Source organism: Lissotriton vulgaris, chromosome 9 (assembly GCF_964263255.1).
Source record: "Lissotriton vulgaris chromosome 9, aLisVul1.2, whole genome shotgun sequence".
In the NCBI taxonomy this organism is placed as follows: domain Eukaryota; kingdom Metazoa; phylum Chordata; class Amphibia; order Caudata; family Salamandridae; genus Lissotriton; species Lissotriton vulgaris.
Window position 1 is genome coordinate 933,393,725 of NC_141697.1, and position 21,878 is coordinate 933,415,602.

Consider the following 21,878-nt stretch of genomic DNA (forward strand, 5'->3'; position numbering starts at 1 on the left):
TGCGTTGTCTGTGTCTGTGCTTCAACCAGGATCTTCAACAGACCTGTGGGCATCAAGGACACCCGAAGTAATCTCCTCTGGAATGAAGCACTCACTCCCCTGCATCTGCAGGCCCCGCAATGAAGCTGACCAGTCTGATGCTCCTGCCGTCCTACAGACTTCCCAGTAGCTCAGCAACACAGATGGTGGTTCTGCAACTCCCTCGCGGCCTGACCTGTCCTCTCTGCAATTTTAAGGCCAGTATCCATTGTCGGAACAGCTGGGACTGAACCCCTTGCACCACTTCGACTTGTTGTTGCCAAGTTTTGTTGGCTCTGTACTCCACACATCTTCAGACGACAAAAAGCTCTAGCCTCCAGCATCTCTTCCCTTCAAGATCAGCATCTTCACCACATCCTCTGCACTGTGGGCCTTCATCTTTGGGGAGCTGCTCGAGGTCCTCTTACGACTCCAGTGCCTTTGGCCTGTGGGTCCTCTTGAGGGTCTTCTAATGCTCCAGTGGGCTCAACTGTTTGCTCGGGCCTGCTTTGACTCTCCTGCGTGTGGAGAGTCCCTTGGACATGGGACAGCTTGTGCACAGCTCCTGGTCTTCCTTGGCATCGCCTGATCCTCACAGCTGCAGTGACAAGGTCATCGTCTATTCTTCTGAGCCGACATCAGTGGGCTTTGTGACCTTGTGCTTCCTGGTCACTTCTGAGTGGAACAGACTCTGACCCCTCTTCTTGCAGGTTTTCATTTCCAGAATACACCCTTGGATTCTACCAGACTTCTTCACCTTCTTCTCCAGAGGCATTTTCTTGTAAGTCTTCTATTGTCATCTACAGAGGTTTCAGACATCTCTTCACCCCTATCCACCTGGCTTCCGTGGTATAGGTAACCTGGTTCCCGGCGCATCCACGGGTGGGGTGGCTCTCCAACCTTCCGCCCTCCATGGGACTTCTTCGGGTCCTCTGGGTAGAGTTCTCCTTCTGCAAAACTGCAACTGCAACTTTGCCTTGACTTCCACTGGGCAAGCGGATGTGTTCCCACTCTGCAAACAACCTCAGTGGGGTTATTGGGTAGTTACCGTAGGTGGTTCCTTGTGTCCCAGGCCCCGTTGGGTCTTCCGGTCCAAGTCCTTTAATCCCCTGCAGTTTGACTTTTTTAGTATACGGTTTGGTCTCCCCCCTGGAGACCACTGTATTTTGTGCTACTTACCTAACTGCATTTGAAGTATTCTGCTTTATTGTGTTGATCTCTCTGGGTAGGGATATACCAAGGTGTTAGTGAGTGTAGTGTAATAAATAGAAGTATTTTGATATAAACACTGTGTGGTTCTTTTTCATTCAACTTACACCACAGATTAAACTTGTAAAACAAGCTGCTTAACTCTGCTCCACATCTACCACTTTGAGAGTTTTCTATAGCTATCAAGGACCACTAAAATCACCATAAGGGTTGCCTAGAGTAGTGGAGGGTGCACCACTTGAATAGGTGTACAACATATAATAAGCCAACCTCCTACACATCACTAGGGAAGCACTGGCTCCACCCCTGTATGGCCTTGATGGAGAACGCCAATTAGGCGATCAGTAGATTTTTCTACAGAAGGAAGAGTTCAATCTAAAATCAGATCAACTCACCTTGGCATATCAGTCTCTGTAGCAAGACCAGGAAGGGAATGAAGGCCTGAGGCTGGGGAAGCCTCTAATCCACAAGCTTCACCAGTTCAGTTAGACAGCTATCCTGAGCAGCATCAGCTATGGGGTGTAGAAACCCCGACTCGTCCCCATCACCTCCAAAACAGTGTTCCTCAGAAGGAAAAACATTGGATGGCTCCACAGAAAGCGGAAAAAGGGTGTCGGAGATGGGCAGCACTATTTGCTCTGGACTCTAACAGCACCAAGTTGGCGACACCTCGATGTCAGAAAGAGAAAGTGGCATGGTGTCAATTGACGCCGCCATTGTCTTAATCGGCGGATTGGTTGCAAGCGCCAAAGGTGGGAACTCCAAATGTCTGTGCACCGGTGCTAAGACAGAGTCGATCATAGAACCCGAGGGCCCAACTGAAGCAGAGAGTGAACCCACCGGCGTGGACACAGTTGAGGCACCCATCACCTCTTTGGGGCCCGAAGGCGCTCCAGGGGAAGATGAAGACCCAAAGATGGCATGCAGAGAGCAATAGTATGCTTGCATTAGGGTCAGAGTCGCCCCACCTCCAGAGTAGACAGAGAGGCACGAGGCGAACTTATGCACAAAGTCCTCAGCCAGAAAGCGGAAGGAGGCATGAAAGCTGGAATATCTACATGGTGAAGTCGGAGGATGCCGCGACTTTGACCGCCTGCATAGAGGCTTAGCCGCCCTGACAGGGGCTTCATGCGACGTTCCCCCAGCGCTTTCAGTCTAAGTAGACGACAGGAGTCGCACTCCTCTGAGTCATAGTGCTGCTCTCCCATGCACCACACACAAATGTAGTGAAGGTCCGTGGGTGATATTTGCCGTCCACAAGACCCACAAGGTTTGAACCCTAAAGGTATACAAAGAGCACACTGTTTCAACGATGAAAACGTAGAAGTGGGTCAAAAGCGGCCTGATGTAAAATCTTCTCCCGATCTGCGTTGTAAGCAATGAAAAGAAGAAACTGAGGTCAGTGCATCAGGGAGGGGCTTATATGGACTACGGTGAGGTTGCATACATAGACAAAGTCAGTACAGAGTTGGAGGACGCCCATAACCGAAGCGCAGAGGTACTTCTAAATACATTCCGGATCCAGTCTGGCACCTGGGGAGAATTCTAAGATAAGGAATCTGTGGTTAGACGTCTCTATCACATATTAGCAGCATTTGCAAATCAATTCTGGGAGTCAGTTCCAACAGTTCATAACTGCCATAGTAACTAATGAGTATCCTTGTAGAGGAGGCACCCTTTTCTAAGCTTTTTTTTTGTTTAGACAGACATAAAAAAATACTCAGGAAGCATATTAGGAGTACTAGCGTATTGCATGCTAAGCTGGATGCCACCTGTTTCAACTAGCTAAGGGTAGCAGTTAGCTGTAAAGCTGTTAGGTGACTTCATGCCTACTTCATGCCTACACCACTGCATGGCTGATAGCCTCACTGTCATCCACCTGCAGCAGACGTAACTGGAAGCTCAACCAAATAGCTCATTTTTGTTCATTCAGGACATCCTTACCACAGTAGGTAATCCACCAAGGGTCCGGGAGTCTAGGCATCTGCCATTAAGTAGTGGCAGGTTTGGGCACAGGTGCAAACAAAGAGCACAAACGCACATCCAGCTGCCTTGGCCACCCTCCTCCTTCCGAGTAGATTCCAAATGGTGAGGATGTAAACAAGGTCTTTTTCAATTGGAGTTCCTCAGTTTTACCTCCTTGAAAATGCCAATAACAAGAAATGCCTTGACTTTGCCTCCAAGTGGTAAATCTTCGATCTGGCGCATTGCTGCAAAGGCACTCAATCCCAGGAAGAGAGGAGGAGGAGCACAGGGGGCACGTCCGCACCACGCATGCTGAAAAGTGCTCCCTGCCTCCCGCGGGATGCGCGTGGACAGCACCTGGGCCAAGGGCGGGCCCGTCCGCGCCCAGAGGAGGCTGAGCTGGGCCACGCGTCTTGGTCCTCTAGCCGGGGTCTGAAGTTTGAAGTTGGATTCGGTGTGTTGGGAGTACTGCAGAACAGTCTCTCTCGGTGGAGATCGGGCAAGTGGGAGCCATATGTAAAAGGACCCTGTAGACATCATCACCACCTCTCGGTACAAGCAAGTAGGAGAAGGATTCCTGCCAGTTCTGGTGTTGGTTAGGGAGTTAGGGAGGGTTCTGGACCTGCCTGAACTAACGTAAAGGACGAGCCTTAGGCGCACCAGTGCCTCCAGCTTCCACGATGGAATCATTTCCTTTAAGAGATGCAGGGATCATCGATAAGGAGACTGAGCTGGTGGCCCGCCGGCTCTCTCGCTTCCCTGTCCCATGCCCCCAATTTAGTTCATCAAGCATGTCAGGGGTCAGAGCAGACCAGCTTAAAGAGCATGTTAGGCCTGCCCAGCAAGATGCAGACCCAGGCCCCTCGGCCTCCTTTGCAAGATCCAGTTTTTGGGGGGCGGATGTAGGATCTGGTCTCGGTAGAGAGCCAGTCCTGACCCCGGAGCCAGAACCATTCTGTTTGATCATTCTTGGCAAGAGAGTGGAGCTTACTTCTCAAACCAGGCGCACTCGATCAGGGGCAGGTAGGGGAGCTAAGAATAAAGGTCTCCCAACAGCGAGTAAAGCAAAACAAATATGGATGGCGCAATGTGCAGGCAAACCGCTAAATACAACCAAGGGGGATTTGGCAGCAATGATGGAAGGCTGGGTGGGATCATTTCTGGTGAGCATAGACCTTAAATTAGACCCCATCAGCCAACAGCTAGCCATAATAGAATCAGACCTCCAGAGGTTGGTCAGCACATTCCAACGGAGGAACAAGCAACACAGTGTAGGCCTGGGGGAGCATTCAGTTCTCGAAAGGATAGAGTCGGTTTACAAGGGTCCAGTGGGCAGATGCCTTCATCCTCTTCAAACGCTGTTGAAGGTAGTGAACCCCCTCCCCCCTGGCTGCATGTAAATCTAAATCCTGACGGTAGACTCTCTGGTTGTAACAGTGGTACCGGAAACTCAGTGCCCCAAAGCTCGCCCTTGCTCCAGGCCAGCCAAAACCTCACGGGGTGAGTCATCGAGAGGGGGGCTTGCTTGGAGAGCCAGCCAGCAGATCTCACAGGACAAAATCAAACGCAGAGGTTACCTGTTTTACATCTCCCCCCCCGGAGCCAACCCCATACATAGTGGCTCTTGGGAATGTTCTGGTGCTCCCTCCTGGTGGCGTTGAAGCCTGTGAACAATTAAAGAGCAAAATCCTACATTGGCTGAACTGCAATAAGATCTTGGGTCTTAGGATGAAGAGTTTTATCAATATGGTGAGTAGAGTCTCCTGGATTGGAAGATCCACAAAATATCTGGGAGGAGAATGTGTTATTATTAACTTTAACAGTCATCACCTAGCAGATAGGGTCCTGCATGCAGTTACTGAGAATAACATTTGTGGTGCTGTCTTGTCCATAGTAGCCCTCCCCCTGGGGCATTTTTACAGTTCTCTGAGCAGTGTGAGGCCACCCAGCGACGTGAAAAAATTGTGTTTCCTGGCTCATTCGAAGTGCCCCCAACCTTCCAGTTAGATAACTCATGACACCTCTCTTTTCAATAGATTTATCCCCTTGAAAACGCTGGAGTCTTGTGACTGACTCAGTGAGAGGAAACCCGCAGAGCTGTCATCCTTTTACCATAAGACAACATCGCCCCATTCAATCGGCTCTGGAGAAGGCAAGACTTGTAAACTTGTATTGTGGAACATTGCCGGGCTAGCGAGAAAGTTCATCAACCCTATCTGGAGTGCTTTTATAAAAGGCTTTGATGTAATATGCCACCAGGAGACTTGGTCTAACACAAACATCGTTTTTCTTGAGGGATACAAGACTTTTTGTGCCCGCCATTCCATCAAGGGCAGGAAGACGTAAGGGCGGGCTGATAATTTATGCCTCCTTAGCAGTACACTGCTGTCTGACTATGCTGAGGACCAATGATTCTTGTTTGCAGGCTCTGTTACTTACTCAGGGGGTCTGTCACTCTGTTGGTATTACATTTTTATAATGCTGTTACCCCAAACTCCAATACAACCAAGGGAAATCATAAGACTAATAAATCTATGAAATCCATTGGGGCGCCGGGTTCAAACAGGCTGCCTGACGGGATCTTTCTATCTGCCCTAGAGGGCTGGGAGGCGCTTTTGACCCTGTTATTCAACACCGCCTACACTTTTGGAAAGACACATAACTCTTAGAGGGGTTCAATAGTATGCCCGATTCACAAAAAGGGAGACAGTCTAAACCCAAGTAACTATAGCTTAATAGGCCTATTAGACTTGGAAGCTAAAGCGTACGCCTGTATCCTCCTGGGAAAGCTGGAAACCTGGGCAGAAGATAATGAGTTGATCTCCTTCTTCCAAATAGGTTTTAATAGAGGAGCTGCCACAAAAGAAAATATAATCGCTCTATCGGCCCTCAGTCATCAAGCAACCCAGCCGCTACAGCCTCCTCTTTTTTGCTGCTTTGTCGATCTAACTGCAGCCTTCAATAAGGTTGACAGACCTTTGCTCTGGACGAAACTCGCAAATTGGGGCATTCCATTTTCACTTCACTTCTAACGGCCATAGCATCCCTTTATTCTTAAACCTGGGTATGGGTAAAAACAGGTCCCTCAACTCTGTCAGCGAAAATGTGAACGTTCTGAGGTTTGAAACAAGGATTTGTGCTTGCTCCCCTCCTTTTCAACCTGTACACAGCGGACCTGCGGAAAACGCTAGCTAACAGCAGCCTGGCCTCACCCAGACTAAGCAATCAACCTTCACACATTCTGCAGTACGCAGATGACATCGTCATCATGGACCACGCCAAAGTGGGCCTCCAACATGTCCTGACCAGCTTACACGAGTACAGTATACTAAACCATCTCATTATCAACTCGGATAAGACCAAGATTGTAGTAATAGGTCGGCAAAAGCACAAAAAAACACATCACATGCACCATTCGATCCAGGAAAATTAATTCAGTGCAGAAATACAAGTACCTGGGGAGTCTTGTTCACAGAAACTGTAAGAGCCACAGCCCACAAAAAAAGATCTGACAAAAAAATCGGCGGCTATAACATATGGTTTATTAAAATTGAACAACAAGCTAAAAAGTCCTTCAGAGAAGAGCATTAGGAAAGTTACTCAGGCTGTGCATCTTCCAGGACTTGTGTATGGTCATTATGCGTTCCCGGGCGTTTGCTCTGAAACCCTGGAGCAGGCCCAATATGTGGCCTACAAAAAAATCTTTAAACTCCCTAAACCTCTTTCCAGGGTGAGACTCAGGTTGGAGCTTGGGCTGGTTACACCATCATTAATCCTCGAGGTAGAGTACTTAAAATACTATATTAAAATCTGTAAAAACCCGGGGGAAACCTTAAAGCGCCATCTCAGAGATATAATTGAAAAACCTGGCTCGCCATTAAATACGCAACTTATGAGAGCTCTGGCTTCCACTGAAATAAAAAAAACAGCACTCGTCTTGCCTCATATCTTATACGCCGCATGGAGAAATCGAAAAAATAAACACCGCCAACTAGCATAATTCCAGCAAGACTGGGCATCATTAAAAACATTAGCCTTCCTCACGCCGCTGAATGATTTATACACAGTAAATAAGCCGCAGACTTACCTTACCGCCCCGTTGAACCCTAAAGTCAGAAGGGAAATCATGTATATGCGACTGCTGGCACTCCCAATTACGGATTTCAGCCAAGCTTGGGCAAATCAAAATACAGGAGGGGCATGTCGTCTGTGTGATTATAAACGAGAGTCTTGGCTACATCTCCTGTGCTGCTGCCCGGCCCTAGCAACCAAAAGGAGGATCATTCTCAGGCAACTAAGCCTAAGAGAAAAATCAAACACCTGCCTCGAGGCCTCTGCTGTATGTCTCACTCAAAAAGAACCTCACATTCTGGCCCACTGTGAACGATTTTTGCAATCCATTAGGAGCGCCATTTACACCCCGCTCTGCCTGTGAACCCTGCTCTCGCACAGTCCAAACGCTGATCCTGGATTACTTAAAACACAGGACCTTTAAAGAGCATGGATCAAGCACAGGAAGCAGCAACTGAGCTCAAATCTCCCGTCCAACAGCTCCGTCATACTGAAAACTGCAATACATCCATTCGCACCATGCTAGCTGTGCGCACTACAGCCTGCAAAGAAAGGTACTGGGGGTGTCGGGGTCAAGAGAAGAAAGAAATGGGCGCCCTTGTTCGGGCACTGGTCGAAGCCATCGGACAAAAGAAACGACGAAATTACGGCCCTGTGTACTCAGACGGCTCACAACAATTGCACATAATCTAATACAAATCTGGCACATCAGCTTATGAAGTAACAAAGCACTAGCACCAAGCATGAGAAACAGTTCCAAATGTGAGGAATGGTAACAAAAGTAGTCCTAGAACATCAAACATCCTGGGTGGTAATCCAAAACTGGAACACCAGCTCATGAACTAGCAAAGCACAAGCACTTTACATGAGAAACAACTCTAAATGAGAGGAATGGTGGAAAAAAAGTATCCCTGGATCTCCAAACATCCTGGATGGTGATATTCTCCCACAGGATTAGCTATAGTGCAACAGTCAAACGCAATCTTAAAAACAAGACCCAAGACAATTGATTTTTATTAACTTTACCTTCATATCTTGCACAAGAAAATGTTTTTATTTATTTGTAATGCAATGGTTTTAGTTAACTTATGCAAATAAAATAAATACTTGTACTTATAATGCCGTACTGCTGCATCAGATGTTTGTAACATTTCCAGGTTAGGATCTTTTTTAAGGAGTATGACCCCCAAAGATTAGCCACAATGGTTTGCTCATGATTGCAGGAGATTTTAATCTTCATTTAAGCGGGGACCCTATTGTGTCAAACCCCCCTGACTCTGGATGCCCGCGCTTGGTGGACATGCATGTAGAGCATAATAAGCAGGGAGACATCCTCAACATCTTAGCTGATGAGTTCGATCTGACCATGGCTATGTGCCGACTTGACCGAAGCGGGAAAACCGTTATTCCCACTTTTTCAGGGAGAGGGTGTGAATCCAATAGCGATTTTATTTACGTTTCAAACCCCTTCTACCCCTTCTTGCTGAATTTTTCAATTGAGGATACTATTTATAGTGACTACAATCCACTATGTGCCACAGTCAGTTGGTTCCAGCTATGGAAATCTAGGATGAAAGGAGCTAGAGGGACACTTATAGCAAGAGATCAGGGCAGAAGGTTAAGGTGGGCACAGATCATACCAGACTTTTTTTTACGAATCCCTTTTAGTTAGCTGCAATATGGAATTGGATATTTCTGTAAAGTGGCTGGCAGCTCCAGGGATCAATATTGATGTTTTCTTTCTTAGCTACCTCATGTTCCATTGGGGACCTATTAAAGGCTCCATCTAGGTACCGGACTGATCAAGCCCCGAGATGGTTTGACCGTAATTGCTCTAGAGCAGCCGTAAACTGAGGGGAATACCAAACCAAGGGACCGCCTTAGTAAAAGTCTGTAGAGGACAATATAAAGCAGAACTAGCCAGGCGCAAGGCCAAGCTGAGGGAAGAGACATGGAGTAGGCTCTCAGAGGCCAGCACCTTAAAAAATTAGTGAAATGTTCTGGAGCATTGTTAATAGCCTTTTCTTGGTAGGAGAAGCTGGACAGGCCCTTGATGCATACACTACGGAAGAGGAATGGGTTGGTAATTTTGAAGAAATGTTTAGCAGACGGACAGAAGCCAGCGAAGCTGATTATAGGAGGGTAAGTAAGTCGGCTCTTGTTGTTTCAGCTGATGAGGTCAGCAAAGGTATCGAGGGATTGTCTAGAAATAAGGCACCTAGACCCTATGGCATACCCTCAGATATTTATATATCTAACCCCCAGTAGTGAATACCAGTTCTTACTGCAATTATCAATGCAGCCATGAGAGGCACTCCACCTAGCACCTGGGCCATATCCACCATCGTCCCAATTTTTAAAAAAGGCAATAGGGATAGTACTTTTTGCGAAAAAACGGAGGTGTTGATCTTTGGGAAGGACCAAGACGTCTGGTCGAGTGAGTGGTGGCCTTCTTCTCTTGGCATCTGCCCCCCTCCCTCCCAATCTGCCAGAAATTTTGGTGTAATACTTGACACCTCGCTTTCTATGTCCCTACAAGTCAACAGGACCGTGGCCACCTGCTGGGGTGTGATCAGGATACTGAATAAAATCCGCGGGTATCTTTCCCCCAGGCGCGTAAACAAGTTGCAATCGCCCTGGTAGGCTCGAGGTTAGATTTCTGTAACTCTCTGTATATGGAAGCCAATAAAAGCCTGATACACCGACTGCAGATTGTGCAGAATGCTGCAGCGCGCTTTGTCCTGGATCTTCCGAAAACTTCTTCCGCCACTTTGGCCAAGAAAAACCTTCATTGGCTTCCTGTACAGCACAGAATTTCTTTTAAAATTCTGTGTCTGGCCTACAGAGCATTGAAAGAAGGTCCCTCAAGTGCTATTGGCTCTCTTCTAATGCGTTATGTCCCTACAAGAAGCCTTCGCTCTGCGGGACTCTGTCAACTTGTTGTGCCCCGCTTCAAACTTGCTAGATGGGGAGCCAGAGCTTTCTCCGTGGTTTCCCCGCAGCTTTGGAATTCCATCCCCATTGAAATAAAAACTCTTCCTTCAATCGAGTCATTTAAAAAGGCCCTCAAAACCTGCTTCTTTAAGAGGGCCTACCTATGAGAGAATAGGGCAGAGGGGGGGTCCTAGCTTCTGCAGTTAATTTAGGCGCCTTGACGCCCACCGGGCTAAGTTTGCGCAATATAAGAACAGTTTCATTCATTCATTCATTCATTCATTCATTCATTCATTCATTCTACAGTCCTATATTGCTGTTGGACTCAATGGTAAAGGTGGTGGGTCACATTCTATAGGATTGGCTAACCACATGGGAAGATGACAATAACACCATAGCAGATATCCAATATGGTTTTCGCCCAGGGAGGTCAACAGTGGATCAATGCTTGAGCCTGTATTTGATTATAAATAAATACACAGTTGCACGCCCCGGTACCATCTATTTGGCATTTATGAATCTGTCCTCAGCGTTTGATCGGGTGAATAGAAGTAAGCTATAGGAGACCCTATTGTGCATGGGAGTAGACACAAATATTGTTCTTTTCTTACAAGAGCTCCACAGGGACACCATAGCGCTGGTTTGTTATTCCAACGAATGTAAGGTGACCCGCCAGTTCCCAGTTCAGAGAGGGGTGCGACAGAGATGCATATTGGCCCCGTTTTTATTTAATGTATATACTAATAATCTGGACAAGGAACTGATAACCACACATGTGGAATTTCCCCAGGTGGTACGGCGTGGCCTGCCGGTATTACTGTATGCAGACGACACTGTCCTGAAGGCCCGGACCACGAGGGGGTTGCAATCTTTGCTTAACTCCTTTGTGACGTTTAGGGAAGACCGGTACCAGTTAGTGAATATCTCCAAGTCATATGTGATGCAGATCGGTATAGTCCCCAAAAAACCTTCAAAGTCTGGCCAAACCTGACCCAAAGACCAGTGCTTTTGCAATCTTTGCTTAACTCCTTTGTGACGTTTAGGGAAGACCGGTACCAGTTAGTGAATATCTCCAAGTCATATGTGATGCAGATAGGTATAGTCCCCAAAAAACCTTCAAAGTCTGGCCAAACCTGACTCAAAGACCAGTGCTTTTTAGGGCTCGGCCTACGTCCCACAAAGTGGGCGTGGCTTAAGAGTCCTTTTCTGAGGGGCTCGAAAATCGTACCTACCAAATTCCTGAATGCTCGTGAATTTTGCAACGTGTTTTTGCGAGCTGCATGGGAATTGGGCCTCGCATGCCTGTGTTTTCAGAAGAGAGCACGCAATAGGCCATAGGCGGTAGAGTAGCTCCGCCTATGGCATATTGTGTGCGGTTACGCGTAGCAGAAGGCCATATTTCTTCAATTATCTCGGTGTCACGGCCGAGATAATTGAAAACATATGCATGCAGTGGCGCGCGCGAGGCCGTTTTTTTTTTTTAAAATATGTCCGATTACTCGTTGACCGTATTCCTGCCTTTGAACCTGTGCAGCTTGCACCTTGAGTGTCACCCTATATGCCCCTGCACGACGGTGTGCCCCTCCCGTGATGTCAAAGCCTGTTGGCAGGAGGGGAAGGCGAGCTTTTGAACAATGCGTGCTCTGTTTCTGGGAACCACGGTCTGGAGGAATGCGATCTCTTCCGTGGCTTGAAAGGCTTCACTATCGCCAACATCTGCTCCCGGGCCGGAGCCGATCGTACAAGCCATCAACTCTTCGCCATCAGATACTGCCTCACAGAAGCAGGGGTCCGAAATTACCACAGGGCAGTGCGTACTTTAATAGTTTAATAGTAGAGCATCGCGAGAGTTCACTTGGGGCATCAGCCGCAGCCTGCTAATCAAAAACATAGGACAAGCCACGTTTAAAAAAAACTTTAAACATGGATTTAAAATAATCCAACCAGGTTACGTCTCACTGGGGTGTTCAGGTCTCCGGTAGAATTACACGAACCCATCCTGAAGGCACTTAACGACAAGAAGCTTCAGTGAAAGTCTGCAGCGTTGTCTGTCAGAGCAGGTAGGATTACAGGCTGCACCATCAGGCGGAGTGCCAGCTGGCACTGGCTATGAGAAAACTAGCCGGTGCTCTACTTCCAAGCCCCAATTAGCATTCCTGGGCCAGCTCGCCCAGGAGCTCGAGCACAGTTTCTATTTACCCCCACCCCCCAATCTGCATTCCCAATTTTGAAAACACAAAATCCACACTGGACTAATAATGAGTTCAAACCAGTGGTCGAAATGCATTAAAAAAAATTTTAAAAACAAGGGCCGGTCACTATCATGGACCAGGCGGCCATGTTGTTGGTTCCCGATGAAGAACGGGTCTCTCACGTGTAATACAGTCCATTATTGGCTCTTGCTGCATGAGTGGGCATGTCTGACACCATTGGCCTGTCTTCTGCTCCGCGCCCCAGGCCAGAGCGCTGAACTCTGCCCGTCTGAACCCTCTCCGCGGCATCCGTCGAGGCCACAGACATCCCTGTATGTGAATGACATTTCTGAGCTCTCGGGCCCCACGGTGTGGGCTTACAGCAAGCCAGGGATTAGCATGAGGAGTGCTACGCCCCTTTTGTGCTCCCCTTTGCTCCCTGTAAGGAGGAGCAGGGGGGCAGCAGCTCCATTCACGCACAATAACACTTTTGTTTCAGTGATTTACAGTATTTAAAAGTCACAGCTGCACGCATCTGCCTGAACGAATAACCAGTGACGACTGCCCCGTGGTAGTGGTAGAAAGCACTATACAAAGGGAAATAACATAAGAAACATCACAAAACATGTATTACTGTTGAATGCCCCATGATTCCATGCTACCCAACAGTAGAAATATGATCCATTTACAATACAAACCTGGCTTCTATTCGCCTTAACAGCAGGTGTTTACTACCATCTAAAAACAATTTAGAAACCTCGGAAAGTTGACGGGCTGCTTAAAGCGGACGTGTTGGTATTCAGTCTGGCGGCCCACAGCCCGGTTTCTACACCCCCTGAGCTGCCTTACAAGCATTGTCATGGGGTCATTTAAGTTCCATTGCCATTGAGATAACTCTATATTCTACTTACATCTTTTGCCAATTACTCACCCACAACCCAGTGAATCCAGCATGGAGCAGTTCTCCAGACACAAGGACCAACTTCAAGACGAACAAAGCCGCGAAACGTACTTTTGCACACTTTAAACCCAGAATTGGGGTTTTAGAGTACTATCGAACAACGGACAAACTCACAACCACACCTCGTGGTTCGGATTTTGCAGAGTGAAATCAAGATTTTAGCACCCCGCTCTGAGGCTGAAACCAGCAGCACTCACTCCCACATTCCACCAGTGGAGCAGGAAAAGTGCGCTGGACCCTAATAAGAGTACGGAAAACCGGCCTTGTTCTATTGTGCTGCAAATAAAAATATATACAACGCGCAGTGGGCTCATTGCTCCCCTGGTACCACTGCACCTGCTACAGTATCTATAACTACGCCCTGCACGAATCCACCTGCTCAAGTATCCACGGGCGTGCACACACAACCAGCTCACGGGCCGGAAGGGTTACCCGACAGTCTCAAACATATTTCACTGCACTCCGAGACACCTTTTAGGGGCAGATCTATTTCGAGTTCATTTTTAAAATACAGAGGCCACCGGTAACAGCGACGACCCCCTACTCACACAAACACCTCAGGTAACTCTGGACCAGGGCGGTTAACGTGCCCAGAGTCCGTGGTTCAAATCCCGGCCGTCCACTTCACCACAATGGTTGATCTTGGGCATACCATTTTGCCCTCTCATGCGCACAGGTTCTAAAGTGGCTGTGAGCGAGAGACCGGAGGATCCATAGAAAGAAGCAAACTGCAGACAGTGCCCTCAGGTATATGTAAATTACAGGTCATTCGGGAGTATGTCCTCAAGAGCCTGTCGGCGGCAGACACTCACCTCTGCAAGCGAAGCAGCAGCAGCACGACAGTGAGTGCAGAATGAGTGCGAGAGTGACAGTGAGTGCAGAGTGAGCGCCAGAGTTACAGTGAGTGCCAGAGTGACAGTGAGTGCAGATTGACAGTGAGTGCAGAGTGAGTGCAGAGTGACAGTGAGTGCAGAGTGAGTGCAGAGTGACAGTGAGTGCAGAGAGTGCGAGAGTGACAGTGAGTGCAGAGAGTGACAGTGAGTGCAGAGAGTGCGAGGGTGACAGTGAGTGCAGAGTGAGTGCGAGAGTGACAGTGAGTGCAGAGTGAGTGCGAGAGTGACAGTGAGTGCAGAGTGAGTGCAGATTCAGAGTACAGATTCAAATTGCAGAGTGAGTGCAGATTCAGAGTGCAGATTCAGAGTGCAGAGTGAGTGCAGGTGCAGAGTGCAGGTGCAGAGTGCAGGTGCAGAGTGCAGGTGCAGAGTGCAGGTGCAGAGTGCAGGTGCAGAGTGCAGGTGCAGAGTGCAGATTCAGAGTGGAGTGCAAGTGCAGATTCAGAGTGCAGAGTGCAGATTCAAAGTGCAGATTCAGAGTTCAGAGTGCAGATTCAGAGTGCAGATTCAGAGTGCAGATTCAGAGTTCAGAGTGCAGATTCAGAGTGCAGAGAGCAGATTCAGAGTGCAGAGTGAGTGCAGATTCAGAGTGCAGGTGCAGAGTGCAGAGTGCAGCTTCAGAGTGGAGTGCAAGTGCAGATTCAGAGTGCAGGTGCAGAGTGCAGAGTGCAGCTTCAGAGTGGAGTGCAAGTGCAGCTTCAGAGTGGAGTGCAAGTGCAGATTCAGAGTGCAGATTCAGAGTGCAGATTCAGAGTGCAGAGTACAGATTCAGAGTGTAGAGTGCAGATTCAGAGTGCAGATTCAGAGTGCAGATTCAGAGTGTAGAGTGCAGATTCAGAGTGCAGATTCAGAGTGCAGATTCAGAGTGCAGATTCAGAGTGCAGATTCAGAGTGCAGATTCAGAGTGCAGATTCAGAGTGCAGATTCAGAGTGTAGAGTGCAGATTCAGAGTGAAGATGCAGGGTGCAGGGTGCAGAGTGCAGGTGCAGAGTGCAGGTGCAGATTAAGAGTGCAGGTGCAGAGTGCAGATTAAGAGTGCAGAGTGCAGGTGCAGATTAAGAGTGCAGAGTGCAGGTGCAGAGTGCAGATTGCAGATTAAGAGTGCAGAGTGCAGATTAAGAGTGCAGATTCAGAGTGCAGATTCAGAGTGCAGAGTGTAGATTCAGAGTGCAGAGTGCAGATTCAGAGTGCAGAGTGTAGATTCAGAGTGCAGAGTGCAGATTCAGAGTGCAGATTCAGAGTGCAGATTCAGAGTGCAGATGCAGAGTGCAGGTGCAGAGTGCAGGTGCAGAGTGCAGGTGCAGAGTGCAGGTGCAGAGTGCAGGTGCAGAGTGCAGGTGCAGAGTGCAGGTGCAGAGTGCAGGTGCAGAGTGCAGGTGCAGAGTGCAGGTTCAGAGTGCAGGTTCAGAGTGCAGGTTCAGAGTGCAGGTTCAGAGTGCAGGTTCAGAGTGCAGGTTCAGAGTGCAGGTTCAGAGTGCAGGTTCAGAGTGCAGGTTCAGAGTGCAGGTTCAGAGTGCAGGTTCAGAGTGCAGGTTCAGAGTGCAGGTTCAGAGTGCAGGTTCAGAGTGCAGGTTCAGAGTGCAGATTCAGAGTGCAGATTCAGAGTGCAGATTCAGAGTACAGAATGATTACAGAGTGAGAGTGAGTGCAGAGTGAGTGCAGAGTGCAGAATGATTGCAGAGTGAGTGCAGAGTGCGAGTGTGTGCAGAGTGAGAGAGTGCAGAGTGAGTGCAGAGTGAGTGCAGAGTGCAGAATGAGTGCAGAATGAGTGCTGCAGAGTGAGAGTGAGTGCTGCAGAGTGAGTGCTGCAGAGTGTGAGTGTGAGCAGAGTGTGCGTGTGTGCAGTGTGAGTGTGTGCAGAGTGTGAGTGTGTGCAGAGTTTGAGTGTGTGCAGAGAGTGAGTGTGTGCAGAGTGTGAGTAGAGTGTGAGTGAGTGCAGAGTGAGTGCAGAATGAGTGCAGAGTGAGAGTGAGTGCTGCAGAGTGTTAGTGAGTGCTGCAGAGTTTGAGTGAGTGCAGAGTGAGAGTGAGTCCTGCAGAGTGTGAGTGCTGCAGAGTGTGAGTGGGTGCTGCAGAGTGTGAGTGCTGCAGAGTGTGAGTGAGTGCTGCAGAGTGTGAGTGCAGAGTGAGTGCAGAGTGCAGAGTGAGTGCAGAGTGTGAGAGAGTGCAGAGTGAGTGCAGAGTGCGTGCAGAGTGAGTGCAGAGTGCGTGCAGAGTGAGTGCAGAGTGAGAGTGAGTGCAGAGTGAGAGTGAGTGAGAGTGAGTGCAGAGTGAGAGTGAGTGCAGAGTGAGAGCAGAGTGAGTGCAGAGTGAGAGTGAGTGCTGCAGAGTGAGAGTGAGTGCTGCAGAGTGTGAGTGAGTGCTGCAGAGTGTGAGTGAGTGCTGCAGAGTGTGAGTGAGTGCTGCAGAGTTTGAGTGAGTGCTGCAGAGTTTGAGTGAGTGCTGCAAAGCTTGAGTGAGTGCGGAGTGTGTGCAGAGTGAGTGCTGCAGAGTGAGTGAGTGCTGCAGAGTGTGAGTGAGTGCTGCAGAGTGTGAGAGTGCTGCAGAGTGTGAGAGTGATGCAGTGTGAGAGTGATACAGAGTGTGAGAGTGAGTGCAGAGTGAGAGTGAGTGCAGAGTGAGAGTGAGTGCAGAGTGAGAGTGAGTGCAGAGTGAGTGCAGAGTGAGAGAGAATGCAGAGTGAGAGTGAGTGCAGAGAGAGAGTGAGTGCAGAGAGAGTGCAGAGTGAATGCAGAGTGAGTGCAGAGTGAATGCAGAGTGAGTGCAGAGTGAGTGCAGAGTGAGTGCAGAGTGTGTGCAGTGTGTGCAGAGTGTGTGCAGAGTGTGTGCAGAGTGTGAGTGAGTGCAGAGTGTGAGTGAGTGCAGAGTGTGAGTGAGTGCAGAATGAGTGCAGAATAAGTGCAGAGTGAGAGTGAGTGCGCAGGATAAGACCACGCAGGATAAGACCACACACATAAGACCACACACATAAGACCACACACATAAGACCACACACATAAAACCACACACATAAGACCACACACAAGACCACACACATAAGACCACACACACACCACTCTCACCACCACACACACCACCACACACTCACCATCACACACGCAACCACACACACAGCCACCACCAGCCGTCACTGCACACTTTCATCGGGCACAAACACCACCTGCCGTCAGTGCACGCTTTCACCGGGCACAAACACCATCAGCTGTCAGTGCAGGCATCCACCAGGCACACAACACCAGACATCAGTGCATTCTTTCACCAAGCACACACACCTCCGCCGGCAGTGCACGCTTCCACCAAGCACACACACCACCAGCCATCAGTGCACAATTTCTACAGGCACACACAACACCAGCCATCAGTGCACACATCAATTGTTAACGCATCCACAATTAACTATTGTAGCAATCGCAGTATGGTGCACTTTACTTTTAAACATATTCATCTAAAGCGCAGCATGCCACCATTGCTACAATTCCAATCCAACCCACATAATTCCACTACACACCACATGCATACACTTCATAACACATGGCTAAAAGACATTGCCATTTACAATGCCATTAGCTCTAACTCAAATAAATCCGAGACCTATTGCTTTTCTAATGCTTGTTCTTATTTAGGGGTTATGCTAGATGCCAAGTTAAACTGAGAGAAGCCACATACCCACCCACCAGGGCGCCCTACTCTCAAATGTAAAATCTTCTGCACATTGTGCATTCAAGAAGGCATAGCTCTAACCAGATGTCAAGAACATATGGCACTCTCTTATTTGCTCTATTTGGCCACACTGGACTGGTTTGGTACCCTAACGGTACATCTTACAGACATCACATCTTATAGAGCATATCCTTCTGAAACCTCATTATTTTTAGAATCCCAGTCATTAAAAGCTTTCTGAAGGAGGATTAATAAATTGTGTTCCCCAATACAGTGACCGCCCGTCCCCTTGGGAAGACAATGTAGTCTCCTTAAAGACAATAGGTCCTCCGTTTGTACCAATCACAATGGCTTCTCTACATCATACCACTTGGAAAGTTGCTTTCCTGGTATCAATCACATTTGCATGCAAGGTTAAAGAGGTGCAATTCTTCAGCTCTCATGTAAATAAAGTGGTCATAAGAATGAACGAAACTTAACTAAGGTTGTTTTGGATTTTCCTATTATTTAGAACATTTTACTTGCACTATTGCTTTAGATCATTCAACTACAGTAGAAGGGTATTTGCAAATGTTGGAAGTTAAAAGGGGAAAAGAACTGTATTTAGATAAAACAAATGACATCTACTAGTTCAACCATGGGTCTGAACACACAGGTTTATTCGCTTCATCCATTTTATTTTTAGGTGAATTGTTCAACGTAAGTTATTAGGAGAGCAGAAAGTCAGCAAGTCACTTTCAGGTAGACCAAAGGCTCATTCTACAAGGGTTAAATCTGCTACTTCTGCTTTATTGCAAAACGTCCTGATAGACTTTCTCAAGGCAGATAGCTACCTACAGATCAGTCCATAATTTCACAAGACACAACGGTCTTGAATATGATCCTACAGCTGAAGCCAGAGGGGTCAGATTCTCTGAAACCTTTTTGGATACAAGACTGGGGTTCTTCTTTTTCCTCATGCCATCATAACATTTTGATCATGCACCAGCTTGCTATTTTATTTAGTGCTTATGATTATCAATTCATATCCCCTGAAGGAGACGGAAAAGTTACTTATCAGTAATCCTAGCTCTCCTTCAGGGGAATCTCCAAACTCCTGCTTCTTACCAGTGTAAGAAAAGAGACACTGATTGCATGTTAGATGGATGAAAAGACTCCAAAGAAAAGAGCTGAAGCAACTGGCACTGACAGCACGTGATGGAATACTAGTGGTGTGTGTTTCCTTAAAGGCGCTGTGTCCGTTTTTCTCAGCCTTTAAGGCAGCTGCCTGTCTGGCTACAGGTCCTGCCTTTCTCTTACTATTGTTGTTTTGCACCTATTTGATTGATGACATAAAATGTACCTAGAGCATAAACAACTCTTTGCAAGATGACAGAAAGTTAAATAAATTATGAGATTTTTGTCTTTGCAATATTTGTTTTACTGGAGTTTGGACAGACATAATCAGCTCTATGGTCTAACCATTGTGCAGTACCTTCTGTGAAAATGGCTAAATAACATTAAAGACAAATTGGAAGTTGTAGTCACTCACTGTCCTCTTCTGTCCTCTGTTCCACGCTCAGGGTGCGCACTTTAATTTTTTCTATGGTACCTAGAGGCCTCCGAGGGTTCATCAGGCTGACAGCTGCAGTACTGAGGAACCGATTGGCACGTCCTAGTGTGGGTGAGCTGAGCCAGCTGGGCCTAGAAAGGGATCCCACTGACAGGGCAGAAGTGGGTCGCTGGAGAAAAATGAGAGAACACAAAGAAACAACTATTTTATTAGTTAATCTCAATAATGGTCGAAATTGCCCCAATAAATAGCAGACAGTATTTTAAACGCCTCCTCTTCAGGCTAAGTGACGAGTCTTCAACCACACCTGAGAACAGAGGCAATCCTGAATGCATAGTCAACACCCAAACTCCAAAATCCTGTCCTGCCCTTGACCCACCTATATTCTTTTACACTTTGTAAATACAGTTTCTGTATTCGGCTAACACAATTATATCTAAACAAAGACTCATATGTCAGGGCGGAACTCTCATCTTGAGAGCTTGTTTTCACTCAACCCCACCCTTCCATCCAAAATCTTTATTTAGTTTCTGAGCACATGTACAGCCAACATTCCCTCACTGAAAAGGTCGACAGTTTCACTTCTGCATCTATAAAATGTGTTAATGCTGGAGAACTATACATACACAATAGTAACAATTTTCTCCAGTATTGGGTATTACAGTTTGGCAGCGTGTATGCAACAGAAACCAGAATTAAATACCCAGAAGACCGATGAAGAGGTTGTCTTCTTTTGCAAAACACCTTTTTCACAACAACTGTGTGCGTTTCTCTTTGCATCCATGTCAAATGCTTTAATGGTAGCAAATGATTTTCAATGACTTCCACAGGGCAGTCATACATGTTACAAATAATAGTATGTTGACTTGAAAGGAAGCTGTAGAACAAGCTATTTAACTTCCATAACACTCTTTCTTGTAAAGATTATCTAAAGGCAGATTTCTCACCTTTTGAATATTCCCCAGGCATCAGACAGGATCCAGAAACTTTCAGCGGTACGTCTGTGTGCCGGTAGGTAGCGCTGCATGGTTCTACAATGACGCTGTTCCTCTTAGAAAACATTGTGCGTGGTCTATACAGGTGAAACTCCTTCACACCGACTTCAATTACTTTCGAGACTGTCCGCACCCCCAGACGCAGAGCCCCACTGGCAAATTGGTTCTACCAGTGTGCAGATTGCTAGATTTGGGATCCCATGAATGGACACAGACCACTCACAGAACAGGGAGGATGGGAGGGTATGTGAGGAATCTGCAGCTAGATTGGAATTCTACCAGATAAAGTGCTACTGAAGGTAGGTATTGTGTTCTTCTGATAGAAACTTCTAGCTGCAGATTCCTCATCTTATGAAAAGATACCAAAGCAGTACCTTTTTGGAGGAGGGTCTGTGAATGGACATGAACCAGAAAGTTCTGCAGGACACCAAGCTGGCAAAATGTTCTTCTTGCAAATCTGATAGTCCAGACAAAAGTACTTTGTGGATGTATGGGAAACACTCCATGAGCTTATGCAGTGGTAAAATTAGCCCATAGTCCATGCAGAGCCTTCTTTTTAGCCAATGCGTAGCAAATCGTAATGCAGAGCATGATCCAGCAGGAGATGGCTCTCTTCTGCACATGCTTGCCTTTTTCTATGTTCCAGCAAACCCTACGAACAGATGATTCCCCTACCCAGTGTTCCTTAGTACGATCTATGTAGCAACTTAGTGCTCTCTTGAGGTCCAAGTAATGGAGTCTCTCCTCTTCCTTAGAAGGGTGGGGAATAGCAAAGAATGCTGGCATGGTGATCTTTTTACGGATGTTGAATGATGTCACAATCTTAGGCAAAAAAGATGCCAGTGTCCACAAAACCAATTTGTCTAGTAAGAAAGTGGTGTATGGCAGGTTGGTTAAGACACACAGCCTAAAGCCAACCCACATGCCATGCCAATGTTATGAAGACAAGGAACACTCTCTTGAGGGTAAGAAACTGCAAGGAGCCACTATGAAGCAGCTCAAAGGAAGTACACATTAGAAAAATGATGACCACGTTAAGGTCCCACTGCAACATGACAAAGGGAGAGGGAGGAAACAAATGTTATAAATCTTTCAAAAAATGCATAACAACTGGAGACTTAAACAAAGAAGGCTGATCAAGCAACTACAAAAAAGCAGAAAGAGACAAAAGATACCCTTTAACTGTGCCCACAGTAAGGCCTTGCTGGGCTAGTCATAAAACAAACAAAAAGTCATAAGTTGACAAACCTGTCCGAATGACAGGCATCTATCGTTTTTGTCAAGGGACTCCTGGCTGCCAAGATGACATCAACCTCCAGAGGAAGGTTGAAGGTATTCACCTGTTGCCGCTCAATCTCCAAGCATGAAGGAGATTGAGAAGAACTGGGTACAGAACCATGTCCTGCTGTTGTGACAGCACATCCTGCCA

At 47.3% G+C, this 21,878-nt stretch overlaps 1 protein-coding gene across 1 annotated transcript in view; it reads right to left on the reverse strand.

Moving 5' to 3' along the window:
- RNF123 (ring finger protein 123) overlaps nt 1-21,878 on the reverse strand; it is a 2,099,603-nt gene that overhangs the window by 1,202,077 nt on the left and 875,648 nt on the right. The window contains exon 23 of the mRNA XM_086938772.1: nt 19,434-19,623. Coding sequence (XP_086794898.1) covers nt 19,434-19,623 — 190 coding nt within the window. The remainder of the gene's footprint in view (nt 1-19,433; nt 19,624-21,878) is intronic.